Genomic DNA, 23,168 nt, shown 5'->3' with positions numbered 1-23,168 from the left:
TGATTGCCAAATGCAACCTAGAATTGTGGGGAATTCATTTTCTTAAATCCCAAAAATGGGTGCAGTACCAGTGCTCACCACTATCCAAAAGCCGGCAGTTTAAAACCACCCTGTGTTTCTCTGAAGGCAAGCCAAAGTGCCTATTTCAAACATTGCAATATGTGCAAAATATTTACTGAACACCAGCAGACATTTGGCAGAATGGAGTGTTGTGTGCCTACAAAATCTGGGAAATGAAGAGCCCAAAACAATGCTTATAACAAAACTGCTATGGAGTCAGCAGTTTAAGTTGCACTGGATTTAAAGACACTAAAATCGAAAATGTTTAAATTGACTGAGTGACCTACTTTTGAGTATCACATAGGTTGCAATTGTTTAAATGTCATAGTTTTAAACTTAGAATCAGCCTTCTAGCTGCATATGTGAAAATGTTTAGTTTTATTTGAATGCAGGAACTGGGGAACAAAAAGTGACATTTTATCTGAAACCCGGCTTAAGGAACTGAATTCTTCCTGGCAACTACCCCCATCAGGAGGGAAACTTGAGTCACCACTGTGTTCCCAGGCCAACCTTCCTTTTGCTGCCCACACTAAGGATATGCCATCTATCTGATAATTGAATTATCTGTGCTCTGCAGGAGAGTGAACAAAGCCCTCTTCACTCAGGCAAAGGTTTTTATTACCGCAGTCGTAAAATGTAGCTTCCTCTTGGCAGGAGCTGGGAGGAGCACTGCCTGTGAGAGCAAGCTGGCTTGGCAGAACTGGAAGAACCAGAAATTCCACCTTTTGCTGAGGGTAAACCACACCCCTTTGGAGCCAGAACATAACTTTAAAAAGATGAATAACTCATAGAGCGGACATGTGAAAATTTTATAAATGACACCATAATTCTTGTGATTTTTCTGCCCACATTTTAAGAGGTTTTTAGAACCGGTGGCATGTTCAAGGGGGTGTCAGCGGAAAAGTGGATATTACTCTAAATGTATGCATGTTAAAAATCTGAAACTTCATCAGTTAATGTCCCTACTCCCTGCACACATGTATGTAAAGTTGGGTCAATGTCAGAAATTGCAAAATCAGTTAAAAAGTGAAATATGTGCCATTTCTGAATGCAAGCTCCCAGGAAGAGCAGAGTTTGAACAGGGTATACCTCCTGTAATGCATGATGGGTGCATATGATTTTAAAACAATATGTACCTCTGCAAATATGTATTTGTTTCAAATCTAGATTTGTGTGTAAGTTGACAGGAGGAGTGGACTTTCTGCAGGCTGTAAAATGACATCACGCTGACTCACAGTTCATTCCCCAATCAAATGATAAATGGAAGTTTGACCAATTAGAAGCTGAGAGAGAGGTAGGGTCAGTGATGCTAGAACACACCCACATTCTAAACACATAAAAGCAGACAGACAGGACAGATAGGGACCTTCCAAATCCATCTGCAGCGGGACGCTCTGCCGGAAAAATCCATACTTTACCTCCATCAACCTCCAGAAAGCCAAACTAGAGACTTCAATCTATCCAGAACTAAGAGACCAGACCAGAGAGAAAGCAGTGCTGTACCCAGAGAGACCCAGACCAGCAGAGAGAGCTGACCCAGATCACTGTGAAGTGCAGAGGCCAGACCAGACCAGACCAGAGTCCAGTCTAAAACCCTGACCAGATCCGTGATGAGGCCCATTTAATTCAAGAATATAGTGTGAGTACCCAGCAGAACTGTGTAGAACCAATCTCTTAGTTTAAATTCATCTAATTCAATCTATTTAACCTAAGTAGAACTGCCTCCTAGCTGTCACCTGTCATTTCTAGTTGCAAGCTGCACTTGTCATTTTGAGCTTTTGAAATTTGCAAACCCAAAAACGACCTTTATTAAATCGCTCATATCTCCGCGACCGTTTGGGCTAGAGACTTGCAGTAACTTTCCTCTGATAGCTTAGAATCGTAGCTTTGAATCGTACCAAGAACCGCATTCCTACCCCTTATAGTTTTACCGCAATCGCGGAACACGCATCCGCGAATTTTACCGCGATTTGCAATTTCTTCACATGTAAAAACTGCTGCTGTTTGCTTTCCATTTGTCAGAAATTCGTTTAACCTGCTAACTATCCCTGCATCATTGCTAGTGTGAGCCTGGACTAATATTAACTAGATACCACTCACCCTGAACCTCTGAAAGGGAATTAAAAGCGTTTCCAGCATATTTCTCATTCATTGCCAGCACATATCAAAGCAATTTGGGCCTGTGATTTCAAAACTCCTATCTGTTTTCTGTTGTCTAAGCTTGCTGGATTGAACTGATTACATTGATTGCATTTCTGAGAACTGTGTGCTTTCCTCCCATTTCCTTGCATTGCATAAAGAGGGGGGGAGTGGATTGCCAGAGAAAAGTGATTACATTGTTTGGTTGAAATCATATTGAGTATTTTCTATACTGCATTTCATTCATTCAAAATTACATCCATTTGAACTCTATAAAGCATTCTCTACCACATTATTCTTCTGTCCATATTTACCAGTGTGCTACCTTATCCATTTCATGTCAACTCATTAGTGATTATAAGAAGTGTGCTAGTGCCAGATTCTCCGTTGTTGATCTTTATCATATCAGATTAAGTGTGATATTCAGTTATTAATTTATTATAAAGGGTCATATATATATCTATTGTTTAAAGTATCAAATAAAACCTTTTAACTTGCAAAACAGAACTACTTCTTGGCTCAGTGGGGTCAGGGGGATTCCAAGAGAGGGGTGTTATATAGGGGTAGTCATCCAGAACGCATGAACTGGACATAAAGATATATCAATAAGGGTTTTCATTCAGTATTATAGACTAGGCGTTGACTTAGCTGTAGTGTTGAATTGAATCCTCTTACAAAGCATCGGAACAAAAGAAGACCTTCTACGATAAAAAATTCTCTTTAAGATCCTTTTCCATTGGTCAAAAGGTGCTGGAATTATTGCCCACTTCTGAAAACAAACTTATATCAAAATGGCATGGACCATATGAGGTTCTGGAACAAATGGGTCAGTGTAATTAACAAATCTCACAGCCAGACTATTGCCTTAAAACCCAAGTCTACCATGTAAATCTGTTAAAGGAATGTCTCATGTCATCATATTATTATGTCTTTTACCTGAAGATACGGATACTAATGCCCTAATTTCCCCTGATCTTAGTAATAACCAAAAGCAAGACCTGTGTGACCTTATAAGACAGTTTACTGATGTGTTTAGAGAGGAGCATGGAAGAGTGAAGAATATTTATCATCATATCTGCACTCCAAAGGCAAAGTGGCACATTAAAAACCTTATCGATTACCTGAGTCCCGAAAAGATATCATCATCAAGGAAGTTAAGAAAATGCTTGAGGCTAACATCATCGAACCTTCCAACAGTCCCTGGTCCTGCCCTACCATGTTGGTGGCAAAACCTGATGGAAGTTGGAGGTTCTGTATAGACTTTAAAAAGGTGAATTCCATCTCTGCCTTTGAAGCTTACCCAATGCCACATATTGATGATCTTACTGACCGACTGGTTAATGCTGTCTACCTTTCAACAATAGATATCACAAAAGTGTATTGGCAGGTTATGTTATATGGACCTGAAAAAGAGAAAACTGCCTTTGCTACTCCCATAGGACTGTTTCAGTTTAAGGTTCTGCCATTTGGTCTACATGGGGCGCCTGCAACATTCCAGAGGTTGATGGATAGAATCTTGCAGCCATACTCAGATTTTTGCAGAGCCAACATAGACAACATTGTGATACACAGCAAGACATGGGAAGATCATTTGTACCACCTGTACATAGTCATGATTGTTAAGAAAAGCTGGGATAACAGCTAACCCCAGAAAATATAAACTAGCCCTATCTGCGGTTAAGTATTTAGGTTTTTTTTTGTGGGTGTGGGTAATGGTATAGTCCAACCACAGCAGAAAAGGTAAGAGCTGTTCTCGACATCCCCACGCCAAAAATCAAGAAAGATCTCAGGGTCTTTTTGGGGCTAATTGGTTACTACCGTATGTTTATTCCATATTTCTCCAGTAAAACCTCCAGATTAACTGACAAATTGAAAAATGCAGAGCCCAAAACGATCAAATGGTACGATGATGAGATCTGTTACACAACCTTAAAACCAATCCAATGCCAGAGCCCCATTTTGAAAGTAGCTGATTTTACTAAGGAGTTCATCCTCCAGACTGATGCTTCCCTAAAGGGACTGGGAGCCGTCTAATCCCTAAATCACAGCGGTTGGAAGACCCAAGACTCTACATCAGTCGGAAGTTGTTCCCCAAATGGGCAGTGATACATCTAAAATACTACCTCTTGTGTCGTAGGTTTCGACTGGTAACAGATCACTCCCCTTTGGTATGGATTAGTCAGAGGAAAGGATCCAAACCTAGGGTTATGCAGTGGTTCTTGGACCTTAAACCCTACTGCTTCACAGTGAAACACTTGAAGGGCTGAAACCAAGTTAACATGGATTTCCTATCCCGGTTTCCATGTGAAGCACCCGGTCCAACCTGCATAGGGGAAGGGTATGTGAGAAACCTGAGGGTATCCTCACACCTATTCCCATGGAATCCTGCGTTTGGAGGTCTGGTAATGACATGTTGGTGCATTGAACTCTCAGAGACTGCTGTGTGATAAGTTAGCCCACTGCATGAGGGGCCAGATATGTCTTGTCATCATAGCATTTGTTGGGGATGGGAGCAGCAGCATTGCTTCTTGTACTTCAGCTTGGGGGACTTGTAGGTGTTGCATGCTTTCAGGTCAAAATGACCGGGTGCATGTTGCTACATGTTATTGGATTTACAAGAGCCCAAGGAGGTCTTGGGAGTCCTCTCCACCCACTCGCATGGCCATACTGTGCAGAATCAAATTATGACTGGCTTGAGGTGTCCTGCATGGAACAGGGTTGCCTGACAGCTATAGTGTACCAAGCACCGGACCCGCTGTACTCCCACGTGTTTATAAGTTGCCCACCCTGTCAAGGGAGTAACTGCCCACCCCCATACCCCTGTGTTCTGCCTCCCTGGGCCATGCTGTGGGGGATTCCTTTTCAGGAGCTGAGGGGCATGGGCCACCTGTGCCCATTGTGATGCTTTGAATTGCCAGTTGTTTGCTCTCCATGACCGGTCATCTGATACTTGACCTTAGGAATGCATGGACGGTCCAGAGGGCTGGCCAGCTCAGGAAGTCTGAATGGACTCCAATCTGGAATGTACTCCTTTTGTGTCTATGAGGAGGCATGACACTTATGGCCAGACCTCCTCCCCTGCCACCCAGGGTACACAGATGACAAATAAGCATAGTCGCCTTCCTCTGGCTTACTGTTGACAGTGTCTAAGGGTCCTGTCTGTGCTCCACTTGGTTCTCACTGACACACCGCGGCTCTGCACATACCCAAGACGGCCAAAGGACATGCCCCGCACACTGTGCAAGCAGAGCTTTGCCTGCTAGGGGCGGTCTTCTGAGTGGCCAAGTTATTTTCGACTCCAGCAGCATGCCTGGCTGTCAAATTGACATCAGATGACTTGCACTCAATGGCAGAGCAGCCTGTCTGCCTTACTCCCTGCAATCTACTGGATCATATGGCACACTTGGTCCATCTAGGCTGTCTAGATGGGGCTGTGAGGGTAGGGGTAAGATGGAGACCGTGTTTGCTGGCCAGGGATAGGCAGGCTATGTGGAAGCTGCAGCGGGCCTGCCCTATCCACACAAGCCTTGCTATTTGGCAAGGTGTGATACCCACCCACCAGGGGCAGCAGCCCTGTGCTACTCTCAGGCTTGAGCATTTTAAATCATGGGGTGACCGTTAGGCAGTATCGCACCCACCCAGTAGCCTCTCAAAGGGTCCTCACAGCTGGCCTTTTCAAGTGACATGGCCCAGAGAGACTCAAATAAAGGCCTGCACCCAGACTGAACAATTTAAAAAACAAATAATTAAAGATGGTTGTATGTGCATGTGCCCTTGGAATGACCCAAAAGTGCACACATGTTAGAAGGCTTAGGCCGCAACTCTGTACAGAAAGAGCAAGGGGGGTGGTTGACGCAGGTCCATGGGGGTCGGGGTGACTAGGCAGTGCCTGGAGGAATCAACATCTTTGTGCTGGGGAGTTAGAGATGTTGTGAGAGGGTACTGAACACTTGGGAAGTTGGGGGAGGGTGCACTAGATTCATGGCTTGGCAGAGAGTGCACCAGACTTAAGAGGTTGGAAGGGCACTGGTCTGGAAAGTTGAAGATGTTGCGGATGGTACCGCAGACATAAGGTATGGTGGAAGCGTGCAGGGGACTTCAGACGTTTAACGAGTGTGCTTGAGATTTAAGGTGTTTAAGGGCCACTGGAGATGAGAGATGTTGGGGGAGGCTACTGGACACTTAAGATGTCAGAGTTTGTACTTGATACAAACATTGTTGGGGTGCTGGAGTCTTAACAAAGTTTGATGAATGTGTTTGAGGCTGAAGCTGTTGGATGAGGGTAGTTGAGAGAAACATTGGGGAGAGACCTTAAGGCTCACTGTGTTGTGGGAGAGTGCTCAAGACTTAAGATGCTTGAGGTAATAGACATTGAAGGGGGTGTAAGAAATGTAAGATGTTAGAAGCGGGTAACAGACTCGCAGCGTTGGGGTGATAAGATTTAAGAAGGGTTTGAGGTGTGTGCTTGAGGCTCAATGTTATGGAGGCTAGTACTGGAAACTTAAGATGTTGCACTAGTGCCTTACAGATGTTGGGAGAGAGTGTTTGAGACGTAATGTGTTGTAAGAGAATTGAAATGCATTGAATGAAGATATAATATGTTTGAGGAAGGTAATTGAGGCTCACACTGTTGCATTGTTGAAGAAGGGTACTGGAGACTTAAGTTGCTAGTTTGTTTGAGGTTGATGGTGAATGCTGGAGACTTACGTTGCTGGAGGGTGGCACTATGTAAACATGAAGGCGTTGGAACAAGGCATTGGAGGTGTAAGATGCTGGAGGGCAGGAGAGGGTGCCAGACATTTAAAGCTGTTGATGGCCTGAGTCACTCGCAGTGGATGGTGGGGTGCCCGTGGTGAAAATGGTTGGGGGTATTGAGGCTCTGGGTGACTTGCAAGAGCGGGTTGCTGTGAAATGGTTCAAAATGCACTATTGACAAGAACGTCCTTGCGCTTATTGTCCAAGTGTAAAAGCAAGAAGTGGTACACCCTCTGATTGTCTTCTGGCTAGGCTTGTTTTTGGGGAGAATTCTCCAGAATGGCTGATTTCCCTTACCTACTGAGTCCCTCTGCAGCTTTACTGGATTTCTATGATTTATTTTTTTCACCTGGTAAGAGTGTGAGCCTTTTTTTCCCACTCTTACATGTGTTTTGCTGTCTGTTTTACATTTTTTTTTTGCTCATGGACTATGAAACCTCACCTACTCCATTGGCATCATCTTTGTACTGTGTGTCACCTTTAGTGCAGTGACACAGGGTTGTCTTTTAGACTTCCCACTTTAAACTCCTTATTCTGGGACTGACTACTGTCTCCCAGAGCACGTAAAGTCGCCATTTTACTGCGCTGCCCTCTTCCCATGGTAAAGACAAAGTGGAGGAAAAATACGTGGCTTGAGGTTTCTCCTTCCCTTTATTGCCAAACAATGCAGGATGTACCACTATCTGAAATAGCAGCTACAAAAAATCCTCCAAATACCCAATGGAGTCCTGTCTGCATGAATGGGGATCAACACTGTCAACCCACCACTCGATATCGAGATTATGGGCCTGATTTACAAACATGTTTTACCACTGGAAAGTCCCATTGAAAAAAATGTGTTTAAATCAGGCCCTACAAGTGGTGGAAAGGGTAAGGAGGTTTTACAGTATCTCCACGACTCCACCAGAAAAACTGCCTAACTTGTGATGAGGCTCATGCGTGTCTTCTGCAATTTTGAAAATAATATTCTCCTTTAAAAGTGAAACTACCCCCCTCATTGTGATGGTCACACACCTAGAAGAAAAGAAAATAAGTATAGCAATCCCCCTACATCAGGGGGGGTACAAGGCTATATATGGCCCACCAGCCTGAGCCTAGTATGAGCCTCGGGGGTGGTAAATATTGGCACCCCTGGGCTTCATCTGGAGTCCAAATAGTTTCCCCTTCTTTGGATGGGAGATGGGCTGCACGCGTCTTGCTTGTGCCCAACCTCCTGTCGAAAAAAGAAAAACAAGATGGTCACCACTATAGAAAACAGAAAAGGAACTACATCCATTGGCTGTGTCTATTGCAGCACTACAGTGCAGATGTGAAGGAGTGCAGCAACCGCAGACAGGCCTGCATGTGAGAGTGGGGGGGGGGTGTTGGAGATGACATAGGGCAGAGAGGAGGCCGAGAGGAGGGCTTAAGAATAGACTGGAAGCTGCAGTGCCAAAAGCAGTTTCTGCCCATGTTTCCATGAATGGCTGAGCGGTGAATAATGCTTTCTGCACCTTTCTCTGCAACCACACCATTCTTATCAAGGAGCCATGGAGGCGATCCCGCACGGTTTTGTAACACCGCACAGAAACTCAAGTGTGAAGCTTTGATTCGAGGGTTCCTGTCAAGTTGGAGATCAGCTTTACCATCTTTTCATCCTGCCATAATTCCACCTGATTGTGTCCATTGTACATACACATAGCACAAGCCAACACAGCGCGTTGAATTCAACTAAGTAATGGCAGACCGCATGTGTGCCATGCCGTCCACTGTGGCAGACCTCCACTGTGGGCATGTGAGCATGTCAGGGATCACCTCAGGCTCACTGCATGTGTTCAGTGAAAGCAAACAAAACATGGGTAGCTCTTGGTTGCCTGTGCTTTCCACAACATGTGTGCAAGGACCCCTTGGTATGACGTGTTTATAGATGGATGAGAATCATTAGGGCGACTGAAGATAAGCGGATGTGCTATCAATCAAACTCCTCAAAGTGAATCCTATGGGTCTACCAGAATGAGAACGTTACTTTGCTGACCTGTCCCTGTTGGCTGACCAGGGGGAGTGAGTGCCCTGATTTTGTTAGATCTTTCAGAGCCATTCGACATAGTAGACCATCTTGTGCAGTTGGATCGCCTCGCCCTGGCCGGTCTCTCGGGACAGGTCCTCTCCTGGATTGATTCCTTTCTGACGGCCCAAAGCCAGACCGTAACACTCAATTCTTTTTCTTCTGCTTCTACCTCTTTACTCTGTGGGGTCCCCCAGGGCTCCACCTTGACCCCGGCATTGTTTAACATCTACATTCAGCCTCTTGTTTTACTCATCATCTCCCACAGATTCAGGTGTTACTCCTATCCTGATGACACTCAAATCATCGTCCGGCTGGACTCTGCCCAGCCGCCGTCTCAGTTTGAGAGCTGCTTGGCGGCGGTGGGTTGGTGGATGGGCAACAACTGGCTGAAACGCAACGGGTATAAGATGGAGGTCCTGGTGTTGTCCCCTCCTCCCCCCTACGGTCCTCATTCGACTTCATCATCCTCTGTCTCAGCCTAGTCTTTGGCCTTCTGGCCCCCTGAGCTTGGTTCCTGCCCTACACTTGTGCTTGAGGTAAGGAATTTGGGATTCAAATTCTTCTCCTCTCTATCCATCTATGCCCAGGTAGGTGGTATTTGTAAGGCTGGGTTCTTTCAACAAAGAATCCTGCGTAATGTCTTACCATTCCTCCAGGCTCATGTTCGTCCCGTGTTGACAGCTTCCTTGGTCCTCAGCCGGCTAGACTATTGAAACTCTATTTCTTTCTCAGCCCCTCGATCTATTTCACCGACTACAGCTACTTCAGAACCTTGCCGCCTGGGTCTGCACAGGAACTCCACAAGGGTCTTATATTTCACTGGTTCTCCACTCACTTCACTGGCTACCTGTCCTGCAACGGATACAGTATAAGTCACTCTCCATGGTTCACCGGGCCTTGTATGGCCTGGGAGCAGAATATCTGCAGGAATAATTCCACCCCTACCCACCGTGCCGTGTGCTTCGCTCTAAGGACGCTTGCCTCCTTCCGGTGCCTCGCTAACATTTTGAGCGAGTCGGTGGCCGATCCTTCTCAGTGGCAGCCGCCAAATTATGGAATTCCATCCCGTCCACCCTCCCTGCCACAAGTAATCATCTGGCCTTTCGACGCGCTCTAAAGACCAATTTGTTCTAAATATCATGATATTGGCCTCAAAATCCTGTTGTAGTCCTTATAGCACCAAGATGCTCCGGCGTACGTGCTCTTTATAAATAAAGTTAACGCAACATAACACAACTTTGAAGAAACTCGAATATTTCCAAACAGGTCAAAGTTACAATGGGTCTCACAGTGGTTCGGTGGTATTCCTGAATTTCCATGCAATTACAGCATCACCAATACACCAATTATTACAGTAGTGATATTTCTGGAATACCCCAGGTGGTATTTATGTAATTTCACTTTACATTTCTTTCTGCAAACCCACCCCTATTTTTATGGTGGAAATGGATAGTGGACCATAGCCTGCCATGCCACTACTGTCCATTATGTAATGCACTAGAGGGCCAGTACTGACCTTTACAGTTATGAGAGGATGGCTATAAGAAATGCAAAGGTTCTCACCTCCTGCCAAAGTCCTCGTTCACAAAATGCGTGTCCTTGTATTGAAGGGGGCGCGAGAGCTCCCCTCCGGTACAGACATAGAACTATAAAACATATCTGGGACTAAGCAGAATTCTTACCAGTGCCTCTTGGGTGGAGGTAAACATTGGCAGATTTCCCCGGTGAAAGATCACCCTGTAACACCTAATGGCAAGTAGAGCTAGTTTGTTATCCTACTATGCTGTGTTTCTTTTCACTTTGCATGTTCTTTTTTTATCTGTGATCAATGTTTTCTCTGTGTATTGATGCACGTGTGGAAATGACGTGTGTTCATCGTTCTACAGCTTCCTTCCAGCATGCGCCAACTCCTGTAAAATAACTGGGGGTTCGTGGTGGGGGGCTTGAACTGGTTTCTTCCAAGGGACATGTTTAGGTAACTATACTTGCTGTGGCAAAGAGTTTTTTATACCTGAGCCCAAGGACCCCACACGAAAAGGATAAAGCCTGCAAAATGGCAGCAAAACCTGGGCCTTTGCATGTGGCCTTTTCTGCAAAAAATGCCTCCAGAAATTGAAGAGCAGGGATGACGTCTGCACGTCGCTTCGTACATAAGACACATAAGTGCATGCAGTGACACGTGCCAACCATTCAATGAGCCCCACTTCCTTGATTTGAAGACTAGTCCCTTGTGTTAGAGAATCGGGCTTGTGTGGGCTAAAGTGGTAACACATCCAATCGCATACATTAGTGTTGCTTCATCTCCAAGGTGTTGGCTGGTTTCCCTACTTCCGGCGGAAATTTGGCTAATGGGTAAAAATGAAGGTTTACCCCGCAGACTGATGTCATACGAGCAGTGCTGTAGCCGCCAGCAGGTGCTCTCTACTGTCTGGTGCTAAACTGATGGGAGACGAATCAGGTGAAATGAACCGCAAAGTCCTATTGCTTCTTTCCTTCCTGCCACTGGCAGCTGGGAGGTTGACTTTCTCCGAGGATCTGTGCCCTCATGGAGCAGTGGTTCTAGACTGGGAGTTCAACGAGGACACCGGGTCCATCACCTTCAAGGTTCAAGGGAATACCAATGGATGGGTCGGTTTTGGATTGAGCCCCAGGGGTGGCATGGACGGAGCAGACATCGTGATTGGTGGGGTGGACCCGTCCAGTAACCCCACCGCCTATTTTTCAGTAAGTACATTGCATCTTGTGCAAGCAATGATTATGTACTGACAACCACCGTTTGTGTTACAGCAGAGTGGAAACTGCTCATGTGAGTACTTTGCTGCCGACCACACGCGCCAGGAACTGCCCTGGGGCAGAGAATGTCGATAGATTACAGAGCACGTGATAGGGGTGGCAAGCGTGGCACAGAGAGCCAGCGTCCAGTAAGAGAGTCAATTTCAAGGTATGTGGAGTTTGAGATATTGACAAATGGTAAGTGACAAATAGTCAAAGCCTAGACAACTAGAAAGCGTCCAGAAGTCAGCTACAAACTTGGCAAATGAGTAATGACAGATGTCTATCAAGAAACGATCATCGCGGCGATAGTGACATTACAGACACAACTTGCATGCAGAAAGATCTTGACACGTACATGTTAATGTTCAGTATCTACAGAACCCATCTCGCTGTGCTTCACTGGTGACATCACGCACACCCACATGCAAACACACACACACGCACACCTAAGAGATATACATACACAGTAACACGCACACAGGCCCAAAAACAGAACACCCACGCACAACACACACCGACAAAAATATATGCACATACACACACACTCACAGATATGCATATATACACACAAACACGTTTTCACACACCCGGGCATAAACAGCAACACACAAGCACACACACGCAAACACACACACACATAACACATAAACACACACGCACACACACACATCTAACAGATATACATACACAGTTACACACACACAGGCCCAAAACAGAAAACAAACGCACACACACAGACACACACATATATACACACACATACACGTACGATCAGACCATCGAAGATAGTTGTCACCCTCAAAAGCACAGCGAGCTGGTTTGCGTTCAAATACATACATCTCTCACGGGACGCACCACTGGTCAATGAAAAGTATAACTGCACACTGGCAGCCGGTACTTTGCTAAAGTGATGGGGCAGAAATGTTGCCCCTTCACCCCAAAATGAGTGTGTGCAAGTTGGCAAAGTGAGCCAGCCTGAATCCACTCAGTAAGGTTCAGAGTGGCTTTCACTCCCCAGAAACTTTTTTAAACTAAACGATCAATACGGTGCATTTCACAATTGGGTTAGAAAAACATAGAACACTTTTTTTTTAACCGAAATATATGACATTTTGCAATATTTTACAAGATTCCCAACAATACAAGTATACATAATGCTTTCCCTGTAGCAAATCGTGGAAGAGCCCATCAGAAAATGGCATGCCCCCATGAAGCAATGCATGTATAGGAGAGACATTTATATGTGTGCCTTGTCAACACTTAATCTGTGCCTGACACAATTGCCAATTCCACACTGCGGTACAGGTCACCAGAATTGACACAACTGTAAAGTATTGGAAGGTTTGGAAGAGCTGTCCCTCAAACTGCAACTTTAAGCTTGTGGTGCGAGTTTGTGATCTGAGTTAATAGAGTACGGTTTCCCTCTTCAGCACATTTTCAGGGTGCAAAATGACTCTGCACCTGCAACGTTTTTTTTTTAAACATTTGCATATTTTTAAAGCTCTCGCACAGCTCTGGGCATCGAGGAGCTGTTGCAGAAATATGTCTTAGTTGTGTATTTATAATTATTACCCAGACGTTTCTAAGCGCAGACCCGGGAATCGATCCTGTGTTGCTTCCTGTCTTCTTGTTTCCAAAACGAGCACGTTTCTGCTGAGCTATCCTGCCTGGGACCATAGTGTTTTTATGCTGATTGTTAAGGAATGATTCTGGCTTCACCTTTCTACAGATATGAAACAGGTTCTGCCCTACCTTCCTTAAATAGTGGGTCCCGGTCACCAGTGACATTTTATATGCTACTTGTTGAGCTAAGATGGCGTGCCTTCCTTGAGTATAAATGGTGCCAGAATCTTATGAGTTAGCCACAGAAAAAATATATCATTGGGATTTTGCTTGTTTAATGGTAAAGTGACTGTTTATTTCCATGGGCTCAGGGCTCAAGTCGAGGGTACACGCGGGTGGCCACTTGTCCACTTTTTTCAGAGGGTGGACTCAGTCCCCTGCAGCTAAAATGAGAAACATTGAGTGTCCTCTTTTGAATTTATGAAATAAAGCCGACAACAAGGATCGAACCCCAGTCGGGGATACTTCACCCCTGCCCTACATAACCTGATGAAAAATGATATTGGTTCTTGGAGTTTAAAACATGCACACTTTTTAACGTTTTCAAAAACACTATTAGAAGAAAATATCCCCTCTTGGTTTTGTGTGTGTGTGTTGATTTTATAAAAGGCAACTGACATTCGTCGTGAGCAATTTGGGTGGTTCTGCAAAGCCAGTTTAATTAAATGTGCATATTTCACCTTGCTATGGCAATTTCTGACCATGTCACATCCCATGTGTTTGTTGATGAGCACCCCCACTTTACTTTTTCGGACTCGACCCCCGTAATGGGCTTATTTTGTTGGTTCCATTTGTGCTCGGCACTGTATTGTTTACGTTTCGGTATTATCCCACCCTTTTAGGCTCCTGTAGTGCTCTTGGAGCAACCGCCGAGAATCCCTTTCTGGTGACATTCAGGGCCATTCTATAAGAGTTGGTGCAGTGAACCATGGCAAAAAAGCAAGGCGCAAAGCTTTTGCGCCTTGCTTTACCACTTTGTGGTATTTTCCTCCCTGTGGAAGTCAGAAAAGGGGCACGCAGCGGGAATAACAGTTCTGCCATGCTTTTCTTCTCCGTCTTCACTGTGCGCTTCATTTTACACCTGAACGCGACTTTCCTTCCCCAGTACGGGATTACTGACAACGAATTCTTTGAACAAGAGAAGAGGATACAAAGCCCACCTATTAAGGCTCTCAATTAGCGGATAATAGCCTTGAAAAAGACTCAAAGTCGAAACATGGGTTGGCTGTTTCAAAATCAAAAAATATACCTTGAATGATTAAAAGCACCATTCAGTACTATCAAGAATCAGGAATATGTATTTGAAAGAATGTTTATGAAACTGCATTCTTGTTTATAACGCAAAACAGAGACCATGCGCAAAGTGCTGGTAGATACTACATGCATTTCTCGTGACTTTCATTCTTGCCTGAAACAAAGGGATTCCTATGGAATCCTTCCATTAGCAGCTGCTAGCAGCTTGCAGATTTCATAGGGAATCCAGTGTAAATGCTGTCTACAAAGTGACATTCGCTGGCAGCATTTATATTTGTTTACAAAACAGAACATAAAACCAAGGGTAACTAGTATTTGGCCTGTTCCAAAACTAAGCTCGGCCTACACGAAACCAGGGAGATGTTAATTAACAAGAGTATCCACTGGGTTCGCCATGTTAGAGGGTGCACCTCCGTCATTAGGGGGGGCATGTGTAATAGAGGGTCCATGCCCAACGGTTTGACTGAAACCATCGTGTTGACATATAAAGCTAGGAGACTGGTAGAGGGCATTTGGCCATTGAAGCAAGATCTTAGCCCAATGACCTGCCCCCCCCACCCCAGGTACAAGGTGGCCTCCCACTTCTGAGGAGGCTCAGCACGTGCACAATAGTGTAAGGTAAACCCTGCACTCCAAGGGCCTCAATACGAGGTGGGCGGTAAGGGATTACTGGCACCGATAAGGGCGCCGGTGCCGGTAATCCCTTACCGCCCTACTATGAGTTCCCTTTGCGGGTCCTCCCTTAACGCCTGGTTTTACCAGGCGTTAAGGACGGGACCCGCAAAGCGACTTTGGAGCTAATAACGGTACTGCACTTTGCGGTACCGTTATTAGCGTCTTCCCCATTCCCATTGAGCCCTATGGGGGCTCAAATGGGAATGGGGAAGGGCCCATGGTGAATGGGGAATTATCACCCCCGCCAACCTTGGAATGGGGCGGTAATAGCTCCATTGACCAGGGCGGAGTCGGTAAGGATTTGGAGGCAGCCATGGCGCTAATAGCGCCATGGTTACCTCCAGACTCCTAATGAGGCTATTTGGCTGGGAGGAGTCCTAACTCCACCCTGCCCCCCTGGGTGCTTATTTATATTAGAACATTTTTTGACTGCTGAGTAATTCTTAGCATGCCTTTATAAATAGATATTTATCGCTTTCGTGCCATGTGAACAAAACCCAAAGCAAGTCCATTAGGCCACTCCTTTAGTTATAGATAGAGGCAGATGGCTGCTCACCTGTTTGCTACTCCTAGGCTGTGCCCAGACCCCCCATGGGCTTTCTTCACATCTTGTTCTCTGAGTCACTGGGCACTTGATGGATATTTTTATTCCACTTATATCATTAAATAGCTGGAGAACACTGGAGCGCATCCACATTTCCAGATGCAGAGGAGTGTCTGAGCCACATCATGGTTTGATGAAGGCAGTTTGGATGGCAGATGCCACAGTGGTAAAATTGCACGGTGGTGGCTGCACTCCCATGGAACAATTACATTGCTTGCTAATACATGACGTTTCTTTTGCATATGTATCTTCCCAGTCAAGACACAGTATGATATGATAGGTTATTTATAACGCACTCAATACCAAGAGGTTTCTAAGCGCAAACCGGGAATCGAACCTGGGTTGCTCCGTGTCATCTTGCTTCCAAGGAGAGCACGTTGCCCCTGAGCTATCCTCTCGTACATTCCTTGTTCCTAGAATTGTTATTCAGGTTCCTGACACGTCATTGTGGCAACTATTTTCCACAATTGCTGCATGACAGAAAGTAGAAATCAAGGATGTGTGATTCTTTAACTGTCCCTACCCCGTGTTCCTCTCAGCCTTCTACCTCAGGACTATACCATCTCCATACAGTAAACTAACCTGCAATTTGTGGTTTGTTTTTAGGACTACCATGGAGTTGGGCAAACACGTCCAGTTCTCGATGACACACAAAACTATGTGCTTCTGTCTTTGTCTGAAAATGGAACCTACACAAGCATGAGTTTCAGCCGCAAGTTCCGGACCGGCGACCCCTTCGATGTGGATATCACGGTCAGCGGACATGTTTGCTGAGAATGTGGAAGCAACCGCTGGGGACACAGATGCTCACATCTGTCCCATTCTGCGTGGCTATATTGGAATGTGGTGATGGTATTTGGGAATGTGGGAATGTGGGATGGAACACTGGTGCATGTAGTGATCAGCTGGGTGAACTGGTGAGCCATTGGATGAGGATTCTGTGAAAGTGGAGAAGATGTGAAATGGATCATAGTGACTTGCGATGGTCCTCTCCGTTCCAATCTTCTAAATTGTTGCATGGCTATTCAACAGCATAATTTTGAGGAAAGCAAGGAGCACAGGTTACATGTACATTTTGACCCGCTCTGTAGTTGTCCCGCAAATTTGTGATCTGATTTTTTCAGGTGCATTATCACCCAGTACACGTCATTGTTGCCAATTGCATATCCAACTTGAATGATATGATATTTAAGCGCGTTTAATGCCCAGAGGTTTCTAAGGGGGGACCGGGGATCGAACCTGTGGTGTTCTGTGTCGTTTTGCTTCCAATGCGAGCACGTTGCCCCTGGGCTATCCTCCCGAGAGAATGATCTGTAAGGATGTCCTGACTGGCTGCCACTTACCAATAACGAGGGCACACATATCAATGTGGCTGGCCTACTATGATACAGTTTCTACTCAGACTGGTTATTTATTTATTTTTGTTAACTGATGTGTAGCCTGCCACCCGGCAGAGGCACACTTTCTACTTGCCGGTTCAGGAGAGGGCACTAGAAGGGGGAAGGAGATGAAGCATTGAAAACACAATTAAGGGGGTACATGAGTGTTGGAATGACAGTGCATCTATGCAACAAGACTATGGGGTGTGAGGGTACCTGAGGGCACTTTTCCACCACCTGCTCTGCAATATTGCCCCCAAAGACAGTGTTTGAGGGATCCCAGAAAGCTCCCATAGCCAGCCCATACTAATTACTTATGTGACCCCCATTTCTGGTTCTGGGGTACAGTGAGTTTGGTATCCGCATACATGGCAAACATGGATTGGTGACAATTCAAACAGTGCGCATGCCCTTGAATTATTTAGTGTAATTGTAATAGAATTGCATAGTGTGGGCCCTGCTGCATAGGCCCGGGTAAAGGTGCTATTCACCAGGCAACCCTAAGACATTAGTATTCCTGCGCTGGGCTCAAGTTAAGAGCTTTAGGCAATGAAAGGGTTGCAAGCTCGACTCAGAAAAAATGGCATAACAAATAGTCTTAAGTGCTGCAAAGTCAGAAACAGAAATTATTGCTGCACTGGGCTGAGCGTTTTTGAATTGTATGCAATGGATTTATTGCAATCATGATACGGTATGATTACATGACGACGTGTAATATTCTTAAGTAGAGATAAACCTAAAAGCAGTGCTTAAAGTGGGCCGGGGCCTGCAGTCTCCAAAAAGTGGGACTGAGCCCGGGCACTGCCGGGGGCCCCGTCCTACCGCAACATTGGCGGGATGCATTATGTTACATATTTCTACGTTTAGAAAAGATGGCTTGCAGAGTACACAAACCATAGTAAGGTACGCACACAAATTGTTGGATGGTGTTAGGGGTGTGCTCAGAGGTCCCATCGGTTTTGTCCCTGGACTCCTGCGCGTTATCCTTGTACCCTTTGGGGCATCTGGAGTTGCTGCAGAGTTGCTGCAGAGGCTGCTGTTGTTGTCACTGTGGGAGCAACTGAAGTGGTGGCAGGGGCTGCTGTTATTGCCACTGTGGGAGCAGGTGGAGTGGTGGCAGGGACTGCTTTTGTTGCCACGGTGGGAGCAGTTGGAGTGGTGGCAGTGGCTGCAGCTGTTGGTGTCTCTGCAGCAGTGTGGCATGGCATCAGCCTCCTCCTCCATGGGGGTGTCCTTGAGGTGCCATGGCCACCTTGTTCACTGTCTGATGATGTGCCTGTGTGGAAGAGATGGTCATGCAGTTAGTCACCTCTGCTCTGTCCTATGGCCTTGCTACATGCTGTTCAGTCATCGTCTCATGTGATGCCTTGCATGCTGCATACAGTTCAAGCATTCACACATGGTATGGCATATATGCAAAAGTGTTAGCAGGCACCAACAGCAAGATGGTGGTGTGCATGGGCAGAGAAATTAGCAGATGCAGCTGTACAGTGCCCTGTTGTGCTAGTTATCGTGCAAGTGCACAGCACAATGTGGTGCTGGGGAGGGAGGGTTGTAGGTACCAGGACGGGAGGGAGTATAGTGCAGGAGGGCAGACACAAGGGGCTGATCATCATTAGATGGCAACAACAGGGGCAAGTGTACAGGGTGAAAGAGGGAGGGGAGTACAGTGCGAGGGATGGGGTGGTCCAGAGACTGGCTAGTTCAAGGAAGGGTGTCCATGGGCAAGTGCCTGTGAGGGGTGCTAGTGGTGACTGGCCGTGGATGTGCTCGGAACCAGTGTGACTCATGGGGGACCAGGCCACAGGCATCCTGGTGTATGGGGCTGGGATCAAGGTACAGGACTTGCCATCACACAGAGCCAGTGCAGGGATCCCAGGCCTGGAGGGAAGCGGTCCTGGGGCTTGAGGGTCAGGGTGATTCATGCAGGACTATTCTGGATGGTTATGAGGGGGCAAAGGGAGGTGAAAGGTACAATGAGGGAGGGGTATTCTTTTCATCAAGGCCAGTGGGAGGCAGTGCTCAGGAGACATTGGGCTTCTGGCGGTCAGTGGGGTAGGGAGGGTGCCTCTGAGGTGGTGGTGCTGTGCATCGGCTCTCTTGCCATGGTTTCCGATGTGCGGATACAAAGTGTGGGATCTGTCAGGGGTGGCAACATGGTCTGTGAACACTCAGGGGTGTGTAGGGAGGGGGCACATGGAGGTTGGCCAGGGAGTGGGGGCGTGACAGGGCACGGGCCGTCATAATGAGGGCCTTCTCTGTTTTGCAGGGATTAAGGCAGGGATCGTCAGCTGTGCATGTTTCATAAAATGCAGTCAGGCACTCATGTTTGGAAGGGATGGAGTGGCAGTACAGGATGTGGGTCGGAGGGTGGGTAGTGAGTCATCATCAGGACACTAGTAGCGGGGTGCAATGGTGGTGATCACGTTGGCCAGAGGGGCAAGGTCGATGCTGTGGGGCCACAGGGATTGGCTTGCTCCCTGGGAACGCCACAGTGAGGTGCAGGAGTGTGATGGGCACTATTACACTTGTTGCCGGTCTGACAGGCAGACGGTGAACCATGCCAGTGCCAGTTGCGTCAGGCTCCTTTGTAGGCGTGAATGCCTGTGAGTGGATCATGGGGGCATCTTGCTTGTGGTGTATGCATGCTGGCTTGGAGGGTGTGTGCCTCGTGCATGTGTTGCTCCTCTTGTCTTCATTGTCTACACACGACCAGCACTCGTAAGATAATCGTCACAATTGCTTGCCTTGCAGACCTGTTCTAGAAGGAACAGTACCAGGTTACTGAAATGTGTGTATGCTTGTGAGGTGGCTTCATTCTGAAAAGGTCTGGGTTCTCATGACAGGCCGACAGGTCGAAGGTTAAATCCATATTTCTAGAACAAGGCATAATGGGCCTACCTGCAAGGTTGGTGGTGCAGGAGAAAAGCTTGTTTCTGGAAATAAATCCTCCACTTTTCCTCTGAAAGTTGGCACATTTACTGGGCGGTAATTCTGCCGGCGGTAAATCCAGCAAAAATCCCTATGGACTCCAAAAATGGGGAATTTTTTTTTTATTTTTTATTGTTGTATTATTAGTTTGCATAAAACCTTATTCAACATATATCACAAAAGAAAAACACATTTATACCTTTCATACAACCAATACATAAGCATATAAGAATGCACTGATATATAAGATGGAGACAAAGTTATCATACCATACAAAAAAGAAACAGAGAAAGAAATTTCATCTAAAACATCTAAGACGTCAGCATTTTACAAAATCCTTAAAAGATTCCTTCCCAGCCCTAAAATCAAATTACATAGAAGTTATATGCCTTGTTAATATCATTACCCGTTTTTACCCTATAGGTACCTACACAATTAATTCTTTATTTTTGGCTTCCAATTCCTCCGTTATATTTTGAAGAAATAAATTCAAAGCGAGAATTAGGGAGATATTAACACCCCACATGCAGCGACTCCAGAACAGATTTTTCGACATTTCTAAATCCTCATCAAATCTATCGGTGAGGTATAGAGCTCGTTTCGACCCAAAATGGACACATGTTAAGACGAGGTGCTTGAGAGTTTCTAACATGTCAGTTTCTCCACAAAAACGACATGTAAGGCTAGGTAAAATATAATTAAGCACCTTTTCTTTATGTATCCAATAATGAATTCTTTCTAGGGTCGGCATCTGGTTAAGTCTAAAACGCATAAATGTAGTTCTCGCCCTATAACAGGGGAATCTAAGTAAATAAAGGGGGATACATTCCCTTGCATGTACAAATTTAGCATATTCCTTATACGTTGCATAGGACTCTATTTCATTGACTGTATCCACCCAATCCGCCTTGAATAACAGTTTCTTAACTAGGCCGGGTCGTTGCACCAAGTCGTCTAAACTAGAGCCTAAAATATATAGCAGAGCATTCATTCTGTCGCTGAATTCCTTAATTGATTGGACTGTCCCAGATTCAATCACCCTATTCAACAACTCATACAGGGTATTTATACGAGGATCATTCATTTTTCTAAAAAAAGAGAGCTGTCTTCACAAATATCTGGCTTTGAGTGAGACTAGACATAGTTCGTGCCGGATAATGGCATTGGGGATTGCCATGGAAAGGCCCATTACTTCCTTCCATAATTTCCCCTGAACCACATTTAAATAGGAACTCATATCCTTGGTGCAAATATCCAGACCATATAAAAGAACCGGCTCACATTTAGCAAGGTAGAAACGTCTAATGGGTAGGAGCGAAAATTTACATACTCGAACCCTCAAAAATTTCATTTGAGTCTTTAATTTAGACGCTTTTTCTGCAAGACTCAATTTCCACCTCTTTAGGCTAGAATTGTTAGAAAAATTATAGCCTAAGTATGTTATGGCCTGCACCTGTTCCACCAGATTGTCCCCCATATTCCAGACATAAGATTTGACAACTCTCTTCTTAGAGATTACAATCGCTCGAGATTTCGATGCATTGGGGGAAAGATTATTCATCATAGCATATTGATAGAAAATATCCATCCTTCTACGAAGACCCCGTGGGGTACGATCAAAAAGAATGAAATCATCCGCAAAGGCCATCCACTCAATAACCAAACTTCCCATCCTAACGGGAGCGATGGAAGGACCCCGCCACATATCCTCCACATCGCTGACGTACAGGTTGAAGAGCGTGGGTGCAAGTGAACAGCCCTGCTTAACCCCCACCTCAGTCTCTATGGCATCAGAAAGGGAATCTTCGTAGGATAAGCGCACCCTGACAGAGGTATTTCTATGTAAAAGAGCCAAGAGTTGAACAGTCTTACGTGGAAAATTCATTGCTAACATTTTGGTCCACAGTCTATCTCTAATGACCCCGTCAAAAGCGTTAGCGAGGTCCAAGGATGCCATATAGACTTCGCCCATTTTAGTTTGATGGACTGTATCTCTTAAATGAGCAAAAATATTTCCGTTTAGGTCTGTTCCCAAGCCTTCTCTAAAGCCAACCTGAAATTTACTGAAGCAGGCATTCCTTCTAGTAAATTTATTGATGTCCCTTAAAAGTAGAATGCCAAAGACCTTACTAGCTGCATCTAAAAGGGCTATAGGTCTATAATTCTGAGGGTTAAGAACGTCCCCTTTTTTAAATATAGGGACAATAATACTCTGGGCCCAGGTTTTAGGAATAGTATGGTATTTAAAAATATCATCAAATATAGGTTTGAGCAAATCAGCCCATATTCTAGGGGATGTCTTTATGACGACGGGGGGAATGCCATCCGGGCCTGGTGCTCTAGAAGGTTTGAGTTTATTAATGGCCCATTTGATATCCTCTAAATCCCACCCACAATCTTCCACCACGGGGGGACCTAAGTCCAAATCCTGTTCCCTTGTAAAGTAAACAGGTAATGCAAACCTTTGCTTATAGAAGGCACTCCACACTTCTGCTTGGATCGGGCAGTCAAGTTTGCCTTTTGCAGGCATGAGCATAGAGTTAATAGTTGCCCAAAATTTAACATCTCTGCCCTTACAAAGATTAAGCATCATCAATTGATGTGCTTCATGATATTGATCCATTCTCAGTGATTTGATAAGATTTTTGTGTTTCAATATAATTTTTTTCTTTCTAAGCTGTAATTCGAAAAAGGGAATGGGCAGTTTCTTCAAGGCTTTAATTTCACTGTATTTATTACGCTTGGAGGTTTGAATTCTGGAGTCGCCCACCCTCATCCTAGGTTTTACGACCTCCCTCTCACTGGTGCTACTAATTTTATAAACACATGACAATATAGTATTATAGAAGAATCCCCCCAGATCGATGTCTTCACCTCTAATAATATGAGGCAGCCTTCTGGATAGGTTACCCAAAACCAGATTATT

The 23,168-nt window shown here is 45.4% G+C and overlaps 1 protein-coding gene across 1 annotated transcript in view; it reads left to right on the top strand.

Annotated features, from left to right (window-relative positions):
• The window catches only part of LOC138580127 (putative DBH-like monooxygenase protein 2), a 548,912-nt gene that overhangs the window by 450,705 nt on the left and 75,039 nt on the right, over positions 1-23,168 (top strand). Inside the window, exon 13 of the mRNA XM_069650422.1 lies at positions 16,539-16,685. Within this exon, the coding sequence (XP_069506523.1) occupies positions 16,539-16,685 (147 nt within the window). The remainder of the gene's footprint in view (positions 1-16,538; positions 16,686-23,168) is intronic.

This window comes from Ambystoma mexicanum, chromosome 3p (genome assembly GCF_040938575.1).
Source record: "Ambystoma mexicanum isolate Mex_15411 chromosome 3p, UKY_AmexF1_1, whole genome shotgun sequence".
Lineage (NCBI taxonomy): Eukaryota > Metazoa > Chordata > Amphibia > Caudata > Ambystomatidae > Ambystoma > Ambystoma mexicanum.
The sequence above is the reverse complement of the archived record's forward strand: the minus strand, read 5'-3'. Positions and strand labels throughout refer to the sequence as shown.